Raw genomic sequence first — 22,135 nt, 5'->3', positions numbered from 1 at the left:
AATGTTTATTGTTAAACAAAAAAATAATAATTTAACTGAGGGATATTAGCTAAATGAGCTAGACGTTATTAAGCCAGTTAGCATTAGCTAAGAGTCAAAATGAGGGGGACAAAAAGGAACTGAAAAAAAGCAGCCAAACTGTATTTATGAGTGTACAAATTGTACTTAATTTCCACTTTTCTTATATATGTAATCATAAAATTTTAAGTTAATAAGTTAACTTTGGGTTTGTTGAGTCATAAAATCGAGAGATTGTGCTAGTCAGGTTTCCTCAACAGTTTTTCCCCACAGCTAAGTTTATATTAGTTTGGGCTTGATTTTTTTTCACACAAAGTTCTTTACCTTACAAAAAAAATATTTTTACCATCGGAATACCACAATAGCTTTATAAAAGGTTTTGAAGCATCCAACACCTGAGGTAAATCGTAAACTATGATGCCTACATTAACTTAACTGAGGTGAAGCTTAGAAAGCAAAGTGATTAAAAAAACACGAGGTATGATATTAAAAAAATCCTTATTAATCCATGTGATTTTTTTTAAACTGATATTCTATTAAATTAATATATGTTTATAAAGAACCGCACATCATAATCTTTTCTGTTTAAAGAGACAAATGTGCTCGGAGGAAACGTTTATGTCAAATTTTATGTCAAATGATTAAATTTCTCCCTCTACTGGCCATCTCACTGAACTACAACATAAAACCAGTGAGTTTGGCACACTGTGGTGTCCAACCTCAACATCACAATTCTTTTCATCTCAATATCTAGAATATTGTGTAATACTTGACATGAAGATGTTTTCTGTAAGATGTTTTATTTAACATTTATGGAAGGAGCGTGACAAGCTTTGCGTTTGCGTTACGGCTGTTTATAGTCATGATAGCAGGAGCTGACTAAAATTGTGAAGGTTTCACATTAAATGTAAATAATAGTGAATTAAAAGGCTATTTATGTTGCCATTGTATTTAAGCTTAGACAAAAATTTATCAAGAGTAACTCCTCCTAGGGCTTTTGTGCCACATGAACCAAATTGGATATGTCGTAGAACCTTGTCTGAAGTTTGTTGCTATTATTTTTTCTAAGTACTTCCCGGTACCGGGTCTCAAAATAGCCTTTTTCCCCATAGACTCCCATTATAAACTTTGGAGGTTTATAACTCAACAATCTTTCGAACTATCTACACCAAACTCAGCCAGGTACTTTAGGGTGATACTGAACAAAGTTTTAAATTGGTGTACCGACTGGCCTTTCGGTTGTCCCGCAGCTCCGCCCCAAAATATGCAAAATCAAAAAACTTTTTACAGCATTGACATGTGACATATCAAAACACTCAGAACAATGAGGGGAACTTCCTCATGTGTATTCTGATGATGTCACGTGACATCACGTGAAAATTAAAAATTAGCACAACATGGACTTGTGACATCTCAAAATACAGCCCAATGTGGGGAACTTCCTCAAGAGTATTTGGATGCCGTCACATACTCGTCTCCACTCCCTAGCTTTCTGTCTACTTGCTTCCAAAAGTAACACTGACCCTTATGTCCACTCACCTCCAAAAAGCACTGGCCTTTGCGAATACTTCCATCGTCAAAGCAAACATCAAAGTTTGTCGTGACGAACTTTACAAATCTAGTTATTATGTTCCTCCTTTATCAGCGTCTCCCAAGTGTTTTATTTCTTTACTGTTATTCTGAAGCATGTGTCTCAAAAATAATGCTAATAATAATTCCACTTGACCTGTAACACACTACTGTAGAGATGTCATTGGGTTTAAAAATGGCATTTAGGGTAATATATGAAAATAGACCAACGTATCAATGTTTAAATCTAAATAAAAAAAGTAAATACATTTTCAATTCTACTGATAATCTCAGATTTTGTTTGTAGTCTTTAGCGTTGATGTGGTTTTTAAATCTGTTTTCCATGTAAATGTGTGTGCGTCATGCCTTCAGAATTTTTGACCACAGACAGAAATGCTGACATGGTCATGTGATCAACTTCTCTGCCAGATTTTTTTTTTAATCATTAAAGATGGCAAACAGTTCATGAGCTAAATATTAATAGCCTTTGAGCTTGTAGCAGCAGTTAGATTAATCCTAGCTGGCTCATATGAGAGACAAAGTTTCAAATCAGTGCTTGTGGAAACGTGGCCGGTTACTAAAAACGTTCCAGCGTTAGAAACATTCCTTCTCTTGACCCTAGACAAGTAGGGCAGCGGATCCAAGATGGCCGTTCATCACAAATAGATCCAGGGAAGACACCGAGTCTGGGTTGTGTTCTAAATCAACCTGGCTAATGTCAACACACTGTCCGCGAGTAAACACCGCACCCTGACTAATCTTTAACCTGTTTAATGAACAGAATAGTGCAATGTAACAGGGAGTCTTTGATTCCAAGGCAGACAGAACGAGGAGACAAATGTCACTGTTAATGTAAAGTTTTATTTAGAGCTTTGTGGCTTTCCTATTGGAAATGTTTCACTATGATACAGGTTTTGTATGTACAATAGACACTTAGAGATTGTGTGTGAAGGTAGTGATCACAGACCACTGTGTGTGTGTGTGTGTTTCTCAGGTCTGGCAGCCGGTGTTCTGCAAGTCCGCTGTAAATTTCTCCAGCTCCATGCATTTGTCTCGTGCCGCAGCGTTGCAATCGGCTGATGATGGCCAGTGCTCTACCCACGTCGTCTTCCCCAGAGCGTATGTGTATCTGTACATAAGAAGAGACACGATCTTAAGCCTTAAGTAGAAGTAAAAAAGAACACTCAATAATACACGACTCTGGAACTCATCGTCATGATTGCTGGACATACATTTCTCAAACTGTTGTCATTAAACCACCGATTCTGTAAAAGGTGAAAGTTCGAGAGAAAGTGAGTGCTCCAGAAGGAGCAAAGCTGTCCTGTATAAACCATTATAGCTTTTTTTTTCAGACACATTATAGCCATCTATAAGGTAAGTGCCTCCTCTGCTGACCATCTGAGTGAACTGCAGTGTTACATATCACACAAATACACACAGGAACAACTTGAGCAAGAAATCAAAGGCCGGAAAGTGATGAGAAGTTAGTTTACAATATGGCACAGCCAAGTGAAGTGTTTAACATTACCCGTTCTTGTCACTGCCTGCTTGCCAGACATCAGACGATGGACCGATGATGAGGTAGTCCTGCCCGGTGAGAAGATTAAGCCCATCCCTACATCCAGCATGAGACAGAAACACTCGCGTGTCCATCTCTTTTAGACCAACCTCAGAACCTATGTGCGCACACACACACACACACACACACACACACACACACACACACACACACACACACACACACACACACACACACACCATTTAAGGAAAAAAACAAATACAACACAGTGTTGTCCAAAAACATTATCTTATTAAAGTCTACAGGTTTTAGAGAAGAAAACAAACACTGCACCTTCTTTTATGACCTTAAGGATCTGCAGCACATATCTGTCGTATTGGCTTGTACCGACGCTCAACACTCTGACCTTGTAAGCTGGAAAACAAATATGCTCATGAGCCACAATGGATGTTATTTCACAGCAGCTCAGTTAGCGTAACGGTAATCTGTAATGTTTACCATGGTGGATTCCCCTGCACACAGCGTTCCTCCTCTCTGTGTATGTCTCAGCAGCTGTCTTCATAACGCAACAGTCGCCTGCACAAATATGTCTTGAACTGATCACAAAACAAGCATGGCATTTCATTCCTTTTTATTTAAATAATCCTTGCTGACTTCCCCTTACAAATTTTCCACGGATTTACCTTGTGTGCAACGGCAAACGTTGTCTTTGCAGATCTGACTGAGCTGCTCTTTGTCCTCTGGTGGAGTGTAAAACCTGCTGCAACGTTTATCTTAAAACACACAATTGACCGTCATTCACCAGAATCACGTCATAGATTTGCTGTAAACTATCATTTCAAATACATTTTTTATTCATTTAACCAGAAATAGCAGACAAACAGAAGGACACTGTGTGTACCTGGGTTGTAATACTGGTATACAGTAACTATAGACGGTTGCAGGAGGCCCACTTTAAACTTCTGATTCAGCCTGAAGGTGATGATATCTGCCTCTCTGTTGGATACCTAAACGCATGTAACACACAGATAGAGTACGATATATAGAGGATTTTACTTAAAGAAGATGGGCTTCAGCATCATATAATCCTCCATGTTACCTTGAACAGATGAATGATAAGAGATCCTCGGTCACTCAGATTATCTACAACTTGAAAGTTGTTGATATAGCGATCCACAGAGTTGGCCAGCTGTAGATGAAAGAGCATAGAAAACAAATTTCCAAAAGTTCTGTGTCTGAGTAATTGTAGCATTTCTGTGAGCTTTCTATTATCTGACTGTCACTGTGATGAAATGTCCTAAAAAAAAAATCTTGCTCTCTTTACTATGCTATTATCCCCGGAACATCTTATCAACATCATTGTTCGTCTACGCTTGTCTGAATTACACAATAATTACCTAACTGCGGTGGCATGATTTTCAGCCTGTTTAGTTTCTCACCAGCTCGAGGTCTGCGGTTTCTGGTTCAAATCCCGTAGGCAGACTGATGTCGAGAACTGCCATGCGTACTTGATGTGCCAGAGCTCTAATGGGAAAAAACGTTCATGCTTACATGAATACTGCAGTGCTCTTATGATGCTATGCTATTACATACTGTATGAATGGCTTACCTCACTCTGATGTCGAGTTTGTACACCTTCTCTACATCTGCATTAGGCTTCTCTGTGATGCAGAGAAATTTCAGAGCATTGATAAACATTTTGCCTACAATCGATCCTTTATCCTGAAGATATACAGTATGAACCCTATCCCTTGAGTCTATAGTGTTAAATCAGGGTCTAAATTGATTGGGAATGTCAGTCCTTCAGCTTAGAGATTGATCAAGAAGCATTCCCTCGAAAGGATTCTCTGGCCATAAATCCTATAATGGATTTTTCACCAACCCTTGGGAGATCTGCAGTGCTCAGAAGACTTCTTTTGTAGATCTAAGCGGTTCTTCTTTTCCTCACGCACCCCTATCTTGGAGACCTGGCATGGTCACGAACAGTTTTATGGTAACAAAATGTTTGAGCCTCAAGTCTCAAATTTGCGACTTAAGTCTCACTAGAGTCAAGTCATATGACTCGCGTCCCCCATCTCTGCAAACTACCTGTGACAATCCTGTTTTTCGTAATTGTACTCCTTCCTTGAATGATCACTGGTAACTTGCCGACAGTTGGCTAGCATGGTGTGGAATCGATAGGGAGTGCATTAATAAACCTGCCCAATTTAATTAACAACAAGCATTCTATTCATTCATTACTGCCCACAGGGCACATAAAGAAATTGAGTGAAAGAATAAAAACGATGTACCGTTGCTTTCAGTAATGGTAACGTTCAAATCAAAACCATTACAGGAGCTCTTCTCATCCTCATTGGGCAACTCATTGTAAACTGTTACAACCTACAGAGGATGGAGAGAAAAAGATAGACATCACACCTGCCCAAATGCAGATGATAAAAAAAATTATTAAAAAAGTGCTTGGGATGCAGGTATCTTGGGTGTGTTTGCCATTTTATACCTCTAGGATTCCTTGTCCATTTCCATTGGCGAGCACTGTAAAGTCCAGATCTAGAGGCACCTGTGTAACATTATCAAGTGTGACATGTTGGATCCTTTATATAGAAAGTGCAGAAGAGTTTCACGTTCAGGTAGCTTGAATTTGTCACATTTACTGCCATAACAGAAAGTGGTTACTGCTAGTTACTTAAGGAGGAGCTAGGTAAATATAGATAGGATAGCAAAAAAATAGAATGAGCTAATCAGGTGTGACTGACCCGAGAGGAACGTGCCACATGGGCCAGTCGATTGGTGAACCCCCAGCGTATATCCGAGCGACCAGGAACACTCAGGTCTACTCGCAGGTTCATGTCAGACGGAGGGGGTTTCTTCACCAGGTACTCTGACAGAGCCTGCAGTACCACCATGGTGGACTAAGAGAGAGGGAAGGAGATTCAGAATCTTGTACAGGACAATATATACAGTAGGTGAAGGTCCACATGTACACTTGCACATTGAAAACTACATTTTGTAAAACCTTGGGATGGAAAAAGAAGATCAGGAACAGTGTTACCCAGTTTACCCACATTCTTGGTTCCAACTTTAGAAAATTGCCAAATAAATTTACAAATAAATCCAAATATTGATCATACTTGTGTGGATCCATATCCTCCCCCAACCCGTCGCTGCTGATTCAGCCACTTAAACGGAGCGGCTGCATCCTCAAAATGGCCGCCTTTAAGCAGGGCAAGCAGCGCGTAACCCGTCGCCTCCAGTGTATAGAAGGAATTGTCTGCATCTGGCCAGTGTGTGTGGTCTGATATCAAAAGACAAAGAAAAAGTATCCCTCTTCAAATGCATGAAAAATCGCAGCATAACATAAAACACATCTTCTCTGATGGCTCAGGTGAGTACCCGGTGATGCCAATTTCAGCAATACACTCTTAGAGCAGCCTTGATTGCTCACGGCCAAGGCATAACAGGCGACCGCGACAGAATACGGTCTGCGGAGCCGGTGGTATCGCTCCTTCAGGTACTCTCCGGCTTGTCTGAACTTCACCTGCAAAAACAGTGGAGAAGCCAGAAGCATGAACTATTAAAAGAAAACAGAATGAAATCGATGTTGGGGAATATGAACTAGTGATTGTCTTTACTTTTTGCAAAAGTTAGATAATTAAAAGAATACATAAGGAATTTAGTGTGTGTGTGTGTGTGTGTGTGTGTGTGTGTGTGTATTACCTCTGTGTTTATTTCTGGATCACTGCATATAACAGCACTCTGAGCTTCAGCCAATGCAATCAGTACAAATGCAGTCAGAGTTTCCCTGGACTCAGCACCCTGAAGACCTCCCTATACACAATCAGTACAAATACCATTAGACTAGCAATCCACCCTCCTCTTCCACTTCTTTCCACATAATGCACAGGATTTCCCCATGTGGCAAATGTGTTGGCCAACTGTGACAGCTACATCATTATCGAGTCCAGTTCCTCACCGTCATGGAGGTGGTGTAGACAGGGTTGTCCTCCTTAAATGCTCCAAATGTGAGCTGCTTGTGTTTGAGCAGGTACAGCAAAGGACCACATATGTGCTGCTTATCCACTATAATGAATGGATAAGCCATGGAGAACACCTTCACCACGAACGCTGTGATCCTGTGACACAAAGAAAGCAGAAAGATTACTATAAGGGAACAAAGGCAGGTTGATGTAATCGATTATATGTCTCCTATCTTGCAAAAATAGTGAAAGTACCAGGTGCTGGTTCCTTCATTGCGATACGGTGGATACGAGTCATCCGTTTTGCGATAATGAAGCTGGTTGTCATATCCTGAGACATACGCAGAGAAATCAATACACAAACACTTCATGATTAAGGGTTTGACATCCAGTGCAATAGAAACGTTGAAGAAACCACGAGCCACCAGAATTGAAATGTTCTTCATTAAGAAAGAAAATTTGCTAAGAATTAGATCAGGGTCTTCGCTAGAGTTGACCTCATCTTACCTTTTTTGATGTATTGCAAGGCTTCGTCTCTGCGCTGAAAACCCACACTTTCCCATTGTGAGCTGCGGTCCAGATAGTGAGCAGCGATGAGCGGCAGCGTGATGCTAGCCAGGTTCTGCTCCACACAGCCTCCAGGCATTCGGATCAGCGCCGCAAGCGAGTCCTTATTGATGGAGTTATCGATGCTGTCAGCCAGCAAATTACCTAAATACACACAGAAATATAATAAAAACAAATAAAGTCATCAGCAAAGACAGTCGAGCTAGGAAGTAACTTATTATTTACCTCTGACGTTGACAAATGTTTCTGGAAGCGAGTTGGGAACCACCGAATTCAGCTTAGCTTTGTCTACCCGAATGAGCTGATTTCCATCTGCGGACCAAACAAAGTACAAAGAAAATCTGTGTTACATTAAGATTTGGTAAATGTGGCATTCACACACAACTTTACTGTGGCATTCACACACAACTCTTGAATTATTAAATTAAGGGAACAGGAAGTAGTCTCACTGTTGTCTCCTTTCTCAGCAGGATTCAGCACAAAACTTCTCACGTGCATCCTCTGAATGCCCTCGACCTACAGCAACACACACATGCACAATACACGATTGTGAACACAATATGTTCACAGAATATGATTACATTTACATTTACAGCATTTAGTTGATGCCTTTATCCAGAGCGACTTACATTTTATCTCATTTTTTTTATACAACTGAGCAATTATGGGTTAGGGGCCTTGCTCAGGGGCCCAGCAGTGGCAGCTTGGTGGACGTAGGACTCGAACTCACAACCTAATACTGACCACAAATCTTTTTCAAATACAAGCTAATCTAAATAATACAAGTTCCAGATCAAGTCTCACCACCACATGGAGGTTTTTACGGACCGCATCCTCTCCGATGAAGCTCCGCGACACAGCAGTGACTTGCAGGGGGAGCGCTCCTGATCGGAGCGGGATTACGGTGTAGGGGATGAGAACGGAGGAGAGAGCTTTCACAAACACCTCCTGCTTATGATCTTCAGTAAACGCCACACTGCACATTTCCGCCGTCTTAGACAGGACCACCAGCACCTGTGTGTGAACATCGATTAACAATCAAAACATCAGTAGGAGCATTGTATCACTAGGAGCATTGTATAGCATTCAAAGTTCCCGAAGGATGCACAGTCTAAGCGATTCCTGTTAACAGAAATCAACCACGTTGGATAAAGTGATGCACTAAAGCATGAGATGTGAGGAGGTGACCTTCATGCTCTCGTTCACATAGTTGTGTAACACAGCCTTGATTTCCACATGCTCATTTCTGGCTGCTGTACGAGGAAGACGAAGGTCGATAAAGAAACGCTTCCATGCTCTGATATTATATGGCTCGGCTACACAGAAACCTGCGGGAACGCAAAATCTGTTTTCAGAATGCACATAATGTATATAACTTGTCAAGTTATACTGATCCTCCTGATGTATATTCTGTACGTTGGACGTCCAATAAAAAAAGTTGGACCACTAGGTGAACAATGCAGGAGAGTCTGACATATACAGGACAAAGAACAAAAAGAGATACAGATGGAAATGGAGTCAAAGAAAAGCACCTGTTTTGGATGATGCACTGACACCCAGAATCCCCCACTGAGTGATGCTGTCGGGGAGAACATGATCCATTGGCAAAACAGCTAATCTGAAAAAAAGACAAGTGACGTGACGTGAAAGTGACGTGCCATACAGCTAAGTACGGTGACCCATACTCTGCATTTAACCCATCCAAAGTGCACACACAGCAGTGAACACACACACCGTGAAAACACACCCGGAGCAGTGGGCAGCCATTTATGCTGCGGTGCCCGGGGAGCAGTTGGGGGGGGTTGGTGCCTTGCTCAAGGGCACTTCAGTCGTGGCCAGCCCAAGACTCGAACCCCCAACCTTAGGGTTGAGAGTCAGACTCTCTAACCATTAGGCCACAACTTCCCCAACAACAATGAGGGTTAAACATATAAGCAACGTCTCTATCCAACTGGAGTTATCTATCAGACCATAACTGAAGACAAATAAAAACACTTCATTCTGTTGGACTACTGATCGGAAAGTCGTGAATTCAAATCCCAGGGCCACCAAGCTGCCACTCCTGGGCCCCTGAGCAAGGCCCTTAACCCCCATTGTTCAGCTGTATATATGAAATAAATGTAAGTTGCTCTGGAAAAGAGCGTCTGCCAAATGCCATAAAATGTAGCATCTAGACTAGAGTGACTCATACAGAGAAGCAAATCTTACCCATCTGATGCGGGTGCTTCAGGAAGTTTGACATCAGTCCACAGCCAGGATTCAAAAAACTTGGTTCGAACATAAATGTCATCCAGCTCATAGTCCTCATCATTGTACTCCTCATTGTCCTCCTCCACCTCCTCCATTACCACTTTTGCTGCCGTGCGTATAGATGAAGTAACTACGACAGTCTTAGCAAAAACTGGAGGATGAGGAAGTGAAAGACCCAACGTAGTACCTGCAGTAAAAGGGCAGAAATGCATTCATTCACTCATTTTCTACCACTTATCCGAACTTCTCAGGTCACGGGAAGCCTGTGCCTATCTCAGGTGTCATCGTGCATCGAGGCAAGATACACCCTGGACGGAGTGCCAACCCATCACAGGGCACACACACACTCTCATTCACTCACACAATCATACACTACGGACAATTTTACAGAGATGCCAATCAACGCAACCAAACACAATTCAGAATTACAGGTAAAAGAGTGAAATTACAGACACTCATTTTTCAAAGTATCTCAGTCTATCTCAATGTATACAGTGGGGATCGAAAGTTTGGGCACCCCAGGTAAAAATTTGTATTATTGTACATAAAGAAGCCAAGAAAAGATGAAAAAATCTCCAAATGGCATCAAATTGTTGCCGTTTTTTTTTTTGTTTTCTGTTATTTTGAAAGTGTAAATGATGGACATAAAATCTAACTTTTTTTTTGACAAATTATAAGTATGTTTAATCTGTAATTTGATGCCTTTTGGAGATTTTTCCATCTTTTCTTGGCTTCTTTATGCACATTAATACAAATTTTTACCTGGGGTGCCCAAACCTTCGAGCCCCACTGTATTAGTGTGCTTGTTAGAATACATTATCCTTTCCATAGTAACTACGTGGACCCGGTATGCCGGGTGATTCAAGTTACAGTATCTAAGCGGAACTTATTGTAACACTAAGATTAACACTTCTGGCATTCTTCAGTATAGAGAGCATATTGTGCTTTGTTCTTTCCTTATAATTGCTATAGTGTCAATGAGTACAAAATGTTTCACAAACGTAAACAAAGAGGGCTCTGTTTGGTTCAATTATGAACTGAAAAGAAAAAAAAGCAAATTGTTGTGGTATAGGAACAATAAAGCATTTCAGGATGTGCTTTAAAAGGAAACTCTGCCTTGTTATGTGCTAATTAATATTGTGAAAATGAAAGTAGATAACTTACGCTCTCGAGCAAATTCTTGGTCCAGAAATTCACCACGGACCATAATTCGATTGTATTTTGGCTTTGGAGTGGTGGATGGTGGCTCTGGAGTGGTGGGTGGTGGTGGGGTGATGTTGCCCAGTTCTTCACCCCTGTACTGTGAGCAGCACTCGAGAAAAGCCATCACACAGCTCCAGTTCTCAGTGATGTAAAGAGCACGGCGGCGGCATGAGTACGGCATGGGAATCTCCCTCATGCCATCGGAGCAACAGCGCTGCAGAAACCGGTCAGAATGGGATTTCTCTGATCACACAAATAAACAGAAAAACACAAACATGTCAACATTATTCGCGTTACTGTCATCGTCATCGTGTAAACTCAATGTTCTCAGTGCTCTCTCTCTCTCCATTCTCATCGAAACATAACCTAAGCCTCGAATCGTCCTGCACGCCACAGGGCTAGTTTCTTAATTGTTTTTGGGTATTAAATTCTGAAATGGGGGGCACGGTGGCTTAGTGGTTACCACGTTTCCCTCACACCTCCAGGGTTGGGGGTTCAATTCTCACCCCCGCCTTGTGTGTGTGGAGTTTGCATGTTCTCCCCGTGCCTCAGGGTTTCCTCCGGGTACTCCGGTTTCCTCCCCCGGTCCAAAGACATGCATGGTAGGTTGATTTGGCATCTCTGGAAAATTGTCCGTAGTGTGTGTGTGTGTGTGTGTGTGTGTGTGTGTGTGTGTGTGTGTGTGTGTGTGTGTGTGTGTGTGTGTGTGTGTGTGTGTGTGTGTGAGTGAGTGAATGAGAGTGTGTGTGTGCCCTGTGATGGGTTGGCACTCCGTCCAGGGTGTATCCTGCCTTGATGCCCAATGATGCCTGAGGCACAGGCTCCCCGTGTCCCGAGAAGTTCGGATAAACGGTAGAAAATGAATAAATGAATGAAATTCTGAAATGGCAAAATGGTCCACGAGTATCAATTTAACTATAAAACAAACTCAACAAATCGATTAAAGGGTTACGTTTTCAAGTCCAATGGGTTTTTCTTTCCATTCCTCTGTGTAGCCCACATACATCAGAAGGAAACGTAATTTCTTTTTGGATCACTGTGCACCCATGGTAAAGCCAAAAAAGCAAGAACAATATAGTGTCTTGTAACAGAATTGCAACAATTTCTGTAAACAAGTCAGATTTATTGGCATTTTATGTCATACTAATCTTTCTAATGTGTGCATGAATAGTGTTCGCTATTAAGACTTCAGGAATTTGGCCTTTTCAAGTACACATTGTATAATATATGAGGCATTACTTACCGAGCTGGTCTCTGAGTCTCAGTTTCTCAGCAGATCGCTTCCTTCTAGACCTCCAGTTACACGGTTGACCTAATCAGAAAAACAGAAATAATTCATTTCTACTTAATTATTTAATTAGCAAAAGAATCGTGTAAGTTCACATCGTGCAAAATTTTAAGACTTACCATAAAAATAGTTAACAAAAATACCCTAATATAATTGGGCTGATTTTTTACACAAACTGACTTTGCTGTAGAATTCACAACACCAGGTAGAGGACAAAACAAAAACCTTGCTATTATAATAAACATCAAGTGCAATAAAAATGTACCTTGTGTACTATCAGTTGCTACACCGAAACTGGACTGAAAATTCAAGCCTGCGTCCATTAACACACCCAAGCTGTCCTTTCCGCCACCTGGAGAGCAGCCCAAATCCCCCTGTCTGAGCGTGTTCCAAATCTGGAAGCACACAACCGAATTAAAGGGCAGAATGTTAACTGAGAGCATCATCATCATCATGATCATCAAATATGAAAGCACTCACGTTCCTCTGTGTCAGGCGGGTCTTGCTTAGCAGGAAAACTGAGTTGTCCACAGCGACTAGGCTGACCTTTGCTCCGGGGGCACCCCTGACTTGGAAGCTAAAGCTGTTGCCTGGCAAATATGAGTCCGTCACCTCACCTTTCAGCGGCTCCACGTTGAGCTACAACAATGATCATGTCAATGGGACATCCATACACCAGTAAACACCAAACATTAAACACACATTGACTCACTGGTTCCACACAATGGCTCTCCACATCCACTGAAATGGAATCGGCCACCAACTCCACTTTAAATTGCCATGGCAATACGTAGTATGCCACAAAGCGGAACGAAGGCAGCATGTCTGAAGTCAGCAGCAGCGGAATGTTTATCACTTCATGCCCTTCGATGTTTACCCTGCCAGCACGTATTATTCTCCCTTTATTCAGCACCTAGAGAGTGCAGGGAATAGTTAACTTACTCTCTTGAGTTTACCATAAACACATTTTTTCTGTATGTATTATTATTACTCATAAACAATAATGATACAGTCGACAGAGTGACTTACGATGTAGGAGACGTGTTTAAGGTAGCTTGCTTCTTTCTGTGAGAAGGTTCTCAATTGCAATTTAAGGTTTAAAGTCTGTCCAGTCTTCACCGTATTCGCATCTTGCTTGATGATGAGCTGATTCAGCCGCAAAGAATTATGAGGCAAGTACGATTCCACGTACCATTCGGCCTTCGTCTGCTGTTCTTGCTTCAAATTCGGCATTATCGTCTCTGCCTGCAAAGACAGTTTACAAGTCGGTCTGTGAGAAAATTTGGTTTTATTTTAGATATTTAACAAACTCGATGATGTTTAGATGTTCTAGCACGGTGATTAAGGTCCTTTGCTAGGGATCATTTATAAAAATTGCAAATTCAAGTGATGACTAAATGCTAATCGCGTAAATCGAACTCTTCCTTTGTCTGGCTAATTTTTTGGTCATAAGGTTGCTATTAACTGAAGAACTGTCAGTAATGTCAACTACAAGGCAAACCACAAGCTTAAATGAATGTGTTTGCTATAATTTGGTTCAATTTGAGAGGTTTGTGGAGAAAAGTGAAGAATCTGAATAACTGGATATAAAGCTTGTGTGATTGTTCATATGGTAAAGTACTGTGTGGAGATTTTATTATTATAAGGAAGGAGTCTCCAAACTCAGGGGTGTTAAACCATCAGAGGTAAAGCTGTAACTATTCAGACATAGGAAAAAAACACAGGAAGCAGGGTTTTCCAGTTTCTTGCTAAAATCCAATAACTTTTGAAAAAAATATTGATGTACAAGATGGAGTGACACAGTGTGAACTTTTTAAACCTCGTACATAATGTGGGCAGTGAAATTCTAACCAAGAATTAAACAGCAATGAGAACGGCGATCGGGACAAACATTTGGTGCTTGGACCCCTAAACCAACATGTGAATCATTGGTTGTCCTGCACACTCCGTACAAACAAATAGGATCGTGACATAAAATTCTAAAACTTTTGTGGTTTAGGTTTGTAATATTAGTATGAATTGACTTACTGTTAGCATCACAGGTTGCAAGTCAGAAGGCATGTTAAGATACACTTTGATGGTGCCGCTGTGGACTGTGATTGGCGTGGGCAGTAATGTGATTTTCACAGGAACGTTGGGGGCTGGGGAGCCATCATGGTGGCTAACCGTAACCTGAGACACCAAAATGCACACATCTCAATGTACACATAACCCAAATGCAATTCACTATGTATTTAGCACTACTGAGAAATGTTACCATCATTTGAAACGGTAGCCCAGATTTAAAAAAACGTGGTGTGTCCTTGATGGCGAGCACATATGGTGCTAAGACTATTTTGATGCCCGTCTTCTCTGCATCCACTAGGTCACTTCCTGAGGAGGACAATGCATCAACATACTTCAGACTTTCCACACTTGGGTATTGCCCAGTACACAGCACTACAGAGATTCTACCAAAATATATCCAGACAGTTGTGTGTCTGCATTTAATACATAGAAATTCCACCTGTTAAATAATAAGACTGACTCGTTCCTATCTGTAAGCACAACAGCAACCACACAATGCACAACCTGTATAAAACTTGATGCTGTACATTTGTGCAGTGCTATACAATCGTATGCGAGGTCAATTGTACAAATATTGAGCCCATGCAGGGACAGAAAATCTTAAATAAGATCACTGGTGAATATAGACTGATTTGGGACACACCCATTTTTACCCTAGAGCATGATGGCTATTCTGTGAAACCTAAAGATTCAAGAAAGACTTCTGAGTATTTCTAGACAATGCTTTATTCATTTTATTTGTTTTTTTTCCTGAGTAAATGTTCTTTTAAACATAAAGATTATACACAGAATAATGACAAAGTGTCTGTGACAAAGATGTCCTACCTGAGCTGGTCAAGACGGAAGCTTTGACATATATGGACGAGCCCACCATGCTGTTTATGTCGGGGTAGGTGCTCTTAAGCTCGGCTAGGGTCAGAGTGGCGATCCCACCATCCAGCTGCAATCAGTCAGGAGCGGAAGTGTGTTAGATTGAAGTGAAGGTACAGTAGCCTAGATTTATTACCAAAACCAGTTTTGATCGCAGGAATCTTGTTGAATTGTAAAATCGATCTAAAATTGTTCAGATGTTTAATTCATATATGCTTGTTTTATTCAAGAGAGAAACACCTGATATTTAGTCAATCATCATCAGTTAGAATTTCAGGATTGGTCAGTATTTGGGAGTCCATCCCAGGAACTATGTGCCTGAGGACTTTCTTCCTTGTTCCAGGTTATTTGACATCCCATTCATTGTGTCATAAAGAGGATCTTTATATTTCACTCACATTGTTCACTTGCTTCATGGACGATAGTCTCACTTTCTCTCCATTTCTCTCCACTCCAAACACCACGTACGCAACACCTTTCACATCCTCGCCATACAAATATCTGTATCGTTGACAAAATAACACTGAGTGAAAAAACGACACCCGATACTCTGTGTGTATACGGAAAATATAAGACATCAGGCCTAACTCTACAAGACACAGTCAGTAAAGAAATGGAACATGGTATTGACCTGGCATACACTTCCACCTTTAACTCCTTATCTTCCAAACTGAAGTGGGTCCTTTGTGGTATTAGTGTCACATTGAATGCTGGTAGCACTAGAACAGACAAAATGACATTACCAACACAGAAGCACCTTGCACAAGCGTTTTCCCCTCCATCCAAACAACGGCACGTAACATTATTAACATTAAACTATTAACATTATTAACATTAAATTATTAACATAACATTATCAAAGTGACATGACATATGGCTAAGTACGGTGACCCATACTCAGAATTTGTTCTCTGCATTTAACCCATCCACAGTGCACACACACACTGTGAACACACACACACACACCGTGAACACACACCTGGAGCAATGGGCAGCCATTTATGCTGCAGCGCCCGGGGAGCAGTTGGGGGATTCGGTGCCTTGCTCAAGGGCACCTCAGTCGTGGCCGGCCCGAACCCACAACCTTAGGATTACGAGTCAGACTCTCTAACCATTAGGCCACGACTTGCCCCACACAAAACAGGGGAGAGCACGAACACAGTCCCCACTATCAGAAATTATGCAGTCAAGATTCCCGCATTTGGGGAATTCACAAAGTTCAGCACAGCCCGAGTGCAATGGCCGAGTCTCACTTTGGGCAAATCACCTCCTTGATCATGGTATTGCCCCTGCCAGGTAAGTATCCTATTTAGAAATCCTAAAAGTATTCACATTGCTATGAACCCATATGAATTAGATCTGGTGCAAACGGATGCCATCAGACACCAGATACCATCAGATGTTTGGGGTCTAGCTGTGTATAGTTAAAACGTCACATCCTGGGATATCAATATGTATACAACTGCTCTTGCTGAACATCACTAGAGTTTGTTAGAGGACCTCCATTAAATAATAGTCAAAGATCTGGCATCAATCAAGATTTGATGATGATGAAAAGGAACACAATTGCGCAACATCCAGCGTAGCATTAAATCCTTTACTAAAAATGTGTCACGAGTGCAACTAGAGGAGTCTGTCCAATTTGTATGAAAAGAAGTGAATTGTTCAAATTAGTGCCAAGAGATGCTTTGATTTACTTAAGCATGTATATTTATGCACAGAAGATCACACTTTGGATAAATGGGCACATTTTAGATTAGATTAGATTAGATTCAACTTTATTGTCATTACACATGTACAAGTACAAGGCAACGGAATGCAGTTTAGGTCTAACCAGAGTGCAATAGCAGCAAGTGCAGGATATACAGTTTGTACAAGATTTAATGAGTTAAATAAAGTGTTAATATAGAAGTAATTTACAGATGTGTGTGTACTATGTACATAATATACAGATGGCTATAATTATAACTGAAATTTGCAGAAGGATGTAACAAAAGATATGGCTATTACTACAAACAGTAATTTACAGATGTGTATGTACTATGAACATAATATACAGATAATTATATATATGTACAGTATTATGAATATAATATTTTAACTCGAAACCACTAACAAAAATGATGTAAAGAGGTTTTAAATTTCAAATTTGAAATCCGATGTCAGGCATAAAATCCACTTGAGCACAGTGAGCACTTTTTTTTTTTTTTTTTTTTATAAACAAAACCATTTTAAAAAGTCTAATATTTGTCTGCTACTAAAGGTTTGAATTATTTTCGACAAGGACACAGAAATATAAACACCTACCATACTTTTTCACCTCAAAATCAGCACTAAATGTGTTCTCCTTCCAGTGGTCAAATTTGGCAACAACCTTCCACTTGCCCTCTCTATAAAATAATAAAATGCATGAGTTTAACAGTGAGTAATCCAAGAAAATAAAATAAAAAAAAAAAAAAAAACATTGAATAACTATACATACTTGACGATATCCGAGAGTCCGTAGGTGCTGGAGTAAATGCCGTCTGCTGCTCTGCTCCTCGGTATGCTGTGCACTGTAATTTCATCCGGATTCTGAAACAGCAGAGATGAACAGCAAAGTGATGAAATTTCTGGCTTCAGACAGGCACTAAGCTCAAGATTAAAGTATTGTAACTTAAAAATTTAAGGAAGTGATTGGAACACCTGAATTCAATGATTTGGAGGGGTGTCCATAAAACATTTGGCAATATACTGTATGTATACTTGTGTGTATATTACTTCCAATGCACAGTGAGTAACTAAAGAAGTAGAGATCGAAGCTTATCCTGTGACAAAAGTGACAGACCAGGGATCCACTGTACAGAGATTTAATCTATAAATCGCATCTCAGGTGATTATTCAGACATAAAAGCCACTTTGATTTTATATCCACCTCCACAGCTTTGCCCCTCAAAATATCATTTTTTTGATGCCACCAATGAGAAACTGCTTTACACTCAGTTTTACTGTCAAGTGAAAATGATATAGATATAAAGAAATAGAGTTTTTACCTGGATTTCAACAGAAATGGTGCCGTTGAATGCTTGAAAATCCGCGTTAGAAATAAAAGCTCGGCAACGCACTGTACAAGGGGAAAAAAAAGACCCTCAGAATCGGCAATTCACAATATAATGTGTTATGATAAAATATTGATGATAATGATAAGCGTTTCGACTAGACATGACATGATATTTTGGATACTTCATTGATCATAAAAACACTTTGAGACAAGGTTTAAATTAAGCTTAGGGTTATTACCTGTGTCTCCTGGGTTGTAGACAGGTTTGTCAGTCTGAATAAAGATGTAACCAGACTGGAATGACACTTTACTGACGTGCTTAACCTGATGGTAGTCTCCGAATTCGGCGACTAACTCGACATACTTGGTCTCTTTCTCTTCTGGTTTCAGCAAGCTCGGATTAATCTGTGCAGAAGATTCGATCGAAATCAGCAAATTAATATAATTAATAAGTAACTCGGCAGCTGTGTGAAATACAAGCTTTTCTGTTTCTCCTTTTAAATGGCAGCTAATTTACTGTACATCATTCTTTGTTTTAAATGAGGTCAAACGTAATTTGGCCGATGATGAAGATATGATGGAAAAGAACATTTTCCCTTAACGACTTTACAGATGGAAATTTTCTAACCCATTTGGACAGGACATATGGGACTGAGAGACACTGGGGAAAAAATACCAAGTGGAATATTATTTCTGGACATGGGTTTATGACTTTTCTGTATGGACTTGGACATGACTTAGAGTTTGGCATTTCCTGGTGCTGAGCACTGGTCTAGGCCTCAATAAAAGTCTGTCTCTCTTTAATTGTCCTGGTCTTGGACTTGACATCAGTGGTTTTGACTACAGCCTAAGTGTTCTCTGTATAAATCGAGGAGATGACCAGAGCCTGTATTCATGAAAGTTCTTAGTAAAAATAGTTCCTCCTAGTGACGTAATTCGAAGAAAATCCTTATAAATGTGGGCCTTTTTCCTTATAATTAAAGAGAAGATTCTAGTAAAGTTAAAAGTTATTCATAAAACATCTTAATACTTAAAAGAGCTCTTAAGGTCAAAAAGCCTTTGGAAGAGGGAGGAGGACATTAAAGAGGCTTTTTTCTGTAGAAAAAAAAGTGACGTGACATACAGCTAAGTGCGGTGACCCATACTCAGAATTCGTTCTCTGCGTTTAACCCATCCAAAGTGCACACACACAGCAGTGAACACACACACACACACACACACACACACACACCGTGAACACACACTCGTAGCAGTGGGCAGCCATTGAGCAGTTGGGGGGTTTGGTGCCTTGCTCAAGGGCACCTCAGTCGTGGCCGGCCTGAGACTCGAACCCACAACCTTAGGATTACGTGTCAGACTCTCTAACCATTAGGCCACGACTTGCCCCAAAAAATAGGAGAAAATAGCCGAAAGGTAAAGAGGGAGAAGAAATGTGTTGTGGAGAATATTTACATAATAGTGAGTTAATAAGATGATACAGATTAGATCATGTGGGGACTATTTTCTCACCAATCATATTAGAAATCTCTGACACAAAGCATATATATATATTCTGCCGCTATGTCATTTAGAGATATGTTAACGTTTAAAACAGAGCCGAAATGCCACAGCAACAAAAATGAGATTATTTGGTGCTAATTCTGAGATGTTTACATTTACTACATTTATAACATATAGATGTTAGCGCTCTAATAATTATCTCTAATATGACCGGTCACGAATGTAATCCCTACATAATACTATATAGTCTCAAATATCTTAACATAGAGACACAGTGAAGGCTTGAAAAAGACCAGACTTTAAAAGAACTTTTTTTTAAATTGGACAACCAATCACAGTCTGCTAAAGATCGTTTAATGCCTAGCATCGAGATTAGCTCCGCCTTCTCTCGAAGATAAAAGTGTTTGTATTTTCCTTGCTCAGAGTTTCTCTGAGATTGGTCCTGAATCACTTTTAAAATAAGATTCCTAGTTAGAAATGTTTAAGCTAAGTTAGAAGCTCTCTGAGATCATTCATGGAATCTTTATGAATATGGGTTCAAGTCTTCATGATGGATGCTCATCAAACTAAAAAAATTCATTGAGAATTTCTCCACACTGACTGATCATATGGCCAGATAAGGGCCGTAGCCAACAAGGTTGCACCTAAACAATAGCAGATCCAAAGCAGTGAACAAAGCCCTAACAAATGTAACAGAATTTACTTGGATGGTTTGGAGGACACTGTAGTTATTATCCGAGTTGAGCGTGATGGTTCCCTTCCACAGTAGCTTTGACTTGACTGGGAAATCATATACTGAGAGAGAAACACCGACAGGCTGAGAAAGTCCAAATGCCTCCAGCAGGATATTTTCTTTATTTTCCACTCTCAACACTGCTGGAGTCACCATGGCAAACCTGCAGAAACAAACCACATCATATTGTTCTTTTGACCAGTTGTTTGGCTTTGTGCTAGCTTATATCATGTACAAATCATTGGAAATTTAAGCTAAATGTGACGGTCTTGAGTTCTGCGATGAAAGTCATAAATTCATAAAAGACAGGCTGGTGACTGAATGACTGGTACATAACTCGTTTCCAACTCGCATTTCCTACAATTTAAAAATCCACACCAGATTTTTTACGTGTGTGCTCAGTGCGAGAGAAGAAAAATATAGTCTCCTCACTTTGGTGTCAGGTCGAAGTCCGGATCCATTCTGCAAACAGAGAAAAAATTCTCACACTGAGACAAACAATTGTACTGAATATAAAAGAAAACCATTAATCTTTGACGGTACTGAAAAGACATTGGCTAAACTGCACCACAAGGACGTTGTCTTTTAAAGATTATTAATCGTGTACTTACGAATCAGGAAGCAAAAACGGATAGCGATCATGTAGACTACGTAAAAAGAAGTGTTAATTTCCACATGATTTCGGTTCATTCTTAACACACACACACACACACACACACAGAAACTCAGACACATACCTCCAAGGACGCAACCTGCGCCTGTAATAGATTTATACAAGCAAAGATGGAGCAGGAATGAATTAGTAAAGCACTGAATGTCTAAAACTAACACACTTGTACTGGCCAATAGTGTAGTCTAACCCAAAACACGCTTATTCTTATTGTCCAGCTTCATATATAAAAATTTGAATATTTTTGTAGGGAAAATGCGACTTACCGAGTGTATCGATCCTCAAATGCACGTGAGTTAAACTGAGCATTTAATTTGTTACACAAAGACAAGATGCATAGTAACAGCGTTAATGAGGACATCCTTGCAGATGACCTGCTACACAGAGTATAACAACCTCAGACCAATGCTAATAGGTAATGCATTCGGTCCACTATTTTAACCGTCCCACTATTTCACAACGTTCAATTGATTACTGTGACCAGCATCGGCAATCTGGGAATTTCCATCACAGGGTAAAATTTGGACGGTTCCTTTTATATTATATATTTTAATAATGAATATATGAATATTCCAGGATTTTTAATTAACATTACAGAAGTTGGGGAAAAATAGAATTATATTTCATTTCGGTTCCAACATAAGATGGCCTTGTCTAAGTGATTATAAGCCCCATTTTCACCAAACACAAACATTCACAATTAAACCCAAATCCCACCATTGGCTCATCTCCTGTTAAATTGAAGAAAATATATTCACCGATTCGATCCGAGAAGGTTCTATTGAGTAAATTTGTTATCTTTTAAACATTGTAAAATTCGTCGTGCATTCTTTACACTCTTTTGGTGTCCACCAGCAAGGGTTA

At 40.2% G+C, this 22,135-nt stretch overlaps 1 protein-coding gene and 1 non-coding gene across 2 annotated transcripts; both read right to left on the bottom strand.

The window, feature by feature from the left end:
* Window positions 1-2,428: 2,428 nt before the first annotated feature.
* c3b.2 (complement component c3b, tandem duplicate 2) lies at window positions 2,429-21,689 on the bottom strand. Its single transcript, XM_027168513.2, has 44 exons — window positions 21,538-21,689; window positions 21,339-21,359; window positions 21,213-21,248; window positions 21,034-21,063; window positions 20,572-20,764; window positions 18,608-18,773; window positions 18,361-18,431; window positions 17,811-17,902; window positions 17,636-17,718; window positions 15,960-16,047; window positions 15,727-15,829; window positions 15,284-15,398; window positions 14,649-14,764; window positions 14,420-14,563; window positions 13,421-13,636; window positions 13,104-13,304; window positions 12,872-13,030; window positions 12,657-12,786; window positions 12,347-12,415; window positions 11,065-11,346; window positions 9,859-10,087; window positions 9,183-9,268; window positions 8,839-8,978; window positions 8,455-8,664; window positions 8,100-8,166; window positions 7,876-7,962; window positions 7,591-7,794; window positions 7,339-7,414; window positions 7,080-7,239; window positions 6,824-6,934; window positions 6,500-6,644; window positions 6,238-6,401; window positions 5,863-6,018; window positions 5,607-5,666; window positions 5,398-5,488; window positions 4,716-4,767; window positions 4,546-4,630; window positions 4,206-4,295; window positions 4,008-4,113; window positions 3,790-3,879; window positions 3,605-3,682; window positions 3,440-3,520; window positions 3,116-3,263; window positions 2,429-2,716 (listed from the first exon to the last, which is right to left on the bottom strand). Exons 1-44 carry the CDS (start codon window positions 21,630-21,632, stop codon window positions 2,578-2,580), a joined length of 5,265 nt encoding a protein of 1,754 aa, XP_027024314.1. The 5' UTR covers window positions 21,633-21,689; the 3' UTR covers window positions 2,429-2,577.
* LOC113657162 lies at window positions 16,471-16,632 on the bottom strand. The gene has a single exon (XR_003444108.1). It is a non-coding gene; the product is annotated as a U1 spliceosomal RNA (small nuclear RNA).
* Window positions 21,690-22,135: the final 446 nt, after the last annotated feature.

This window comes from Tachysurus fulvidraco, chromosome 1, assembly GCF_022655615.1.
Source record: "Tachysurus fulvidraco isolate hzauxx_2018 chromosome 1, HZAU_PFXX_2.0, whole genome shotgun sequence".
Taxonomy (NCBI): Eukaryota; Metazoa; Chordata; class Actinopteri; order Siluriformes; family Bagridae; genus Tachysurus; species Tachysurus fulvidraco.
Note: the sequence above shows the minus strand (reverse complement) of the source record. Positions and strands in the feature narration are given on the sequence as shown.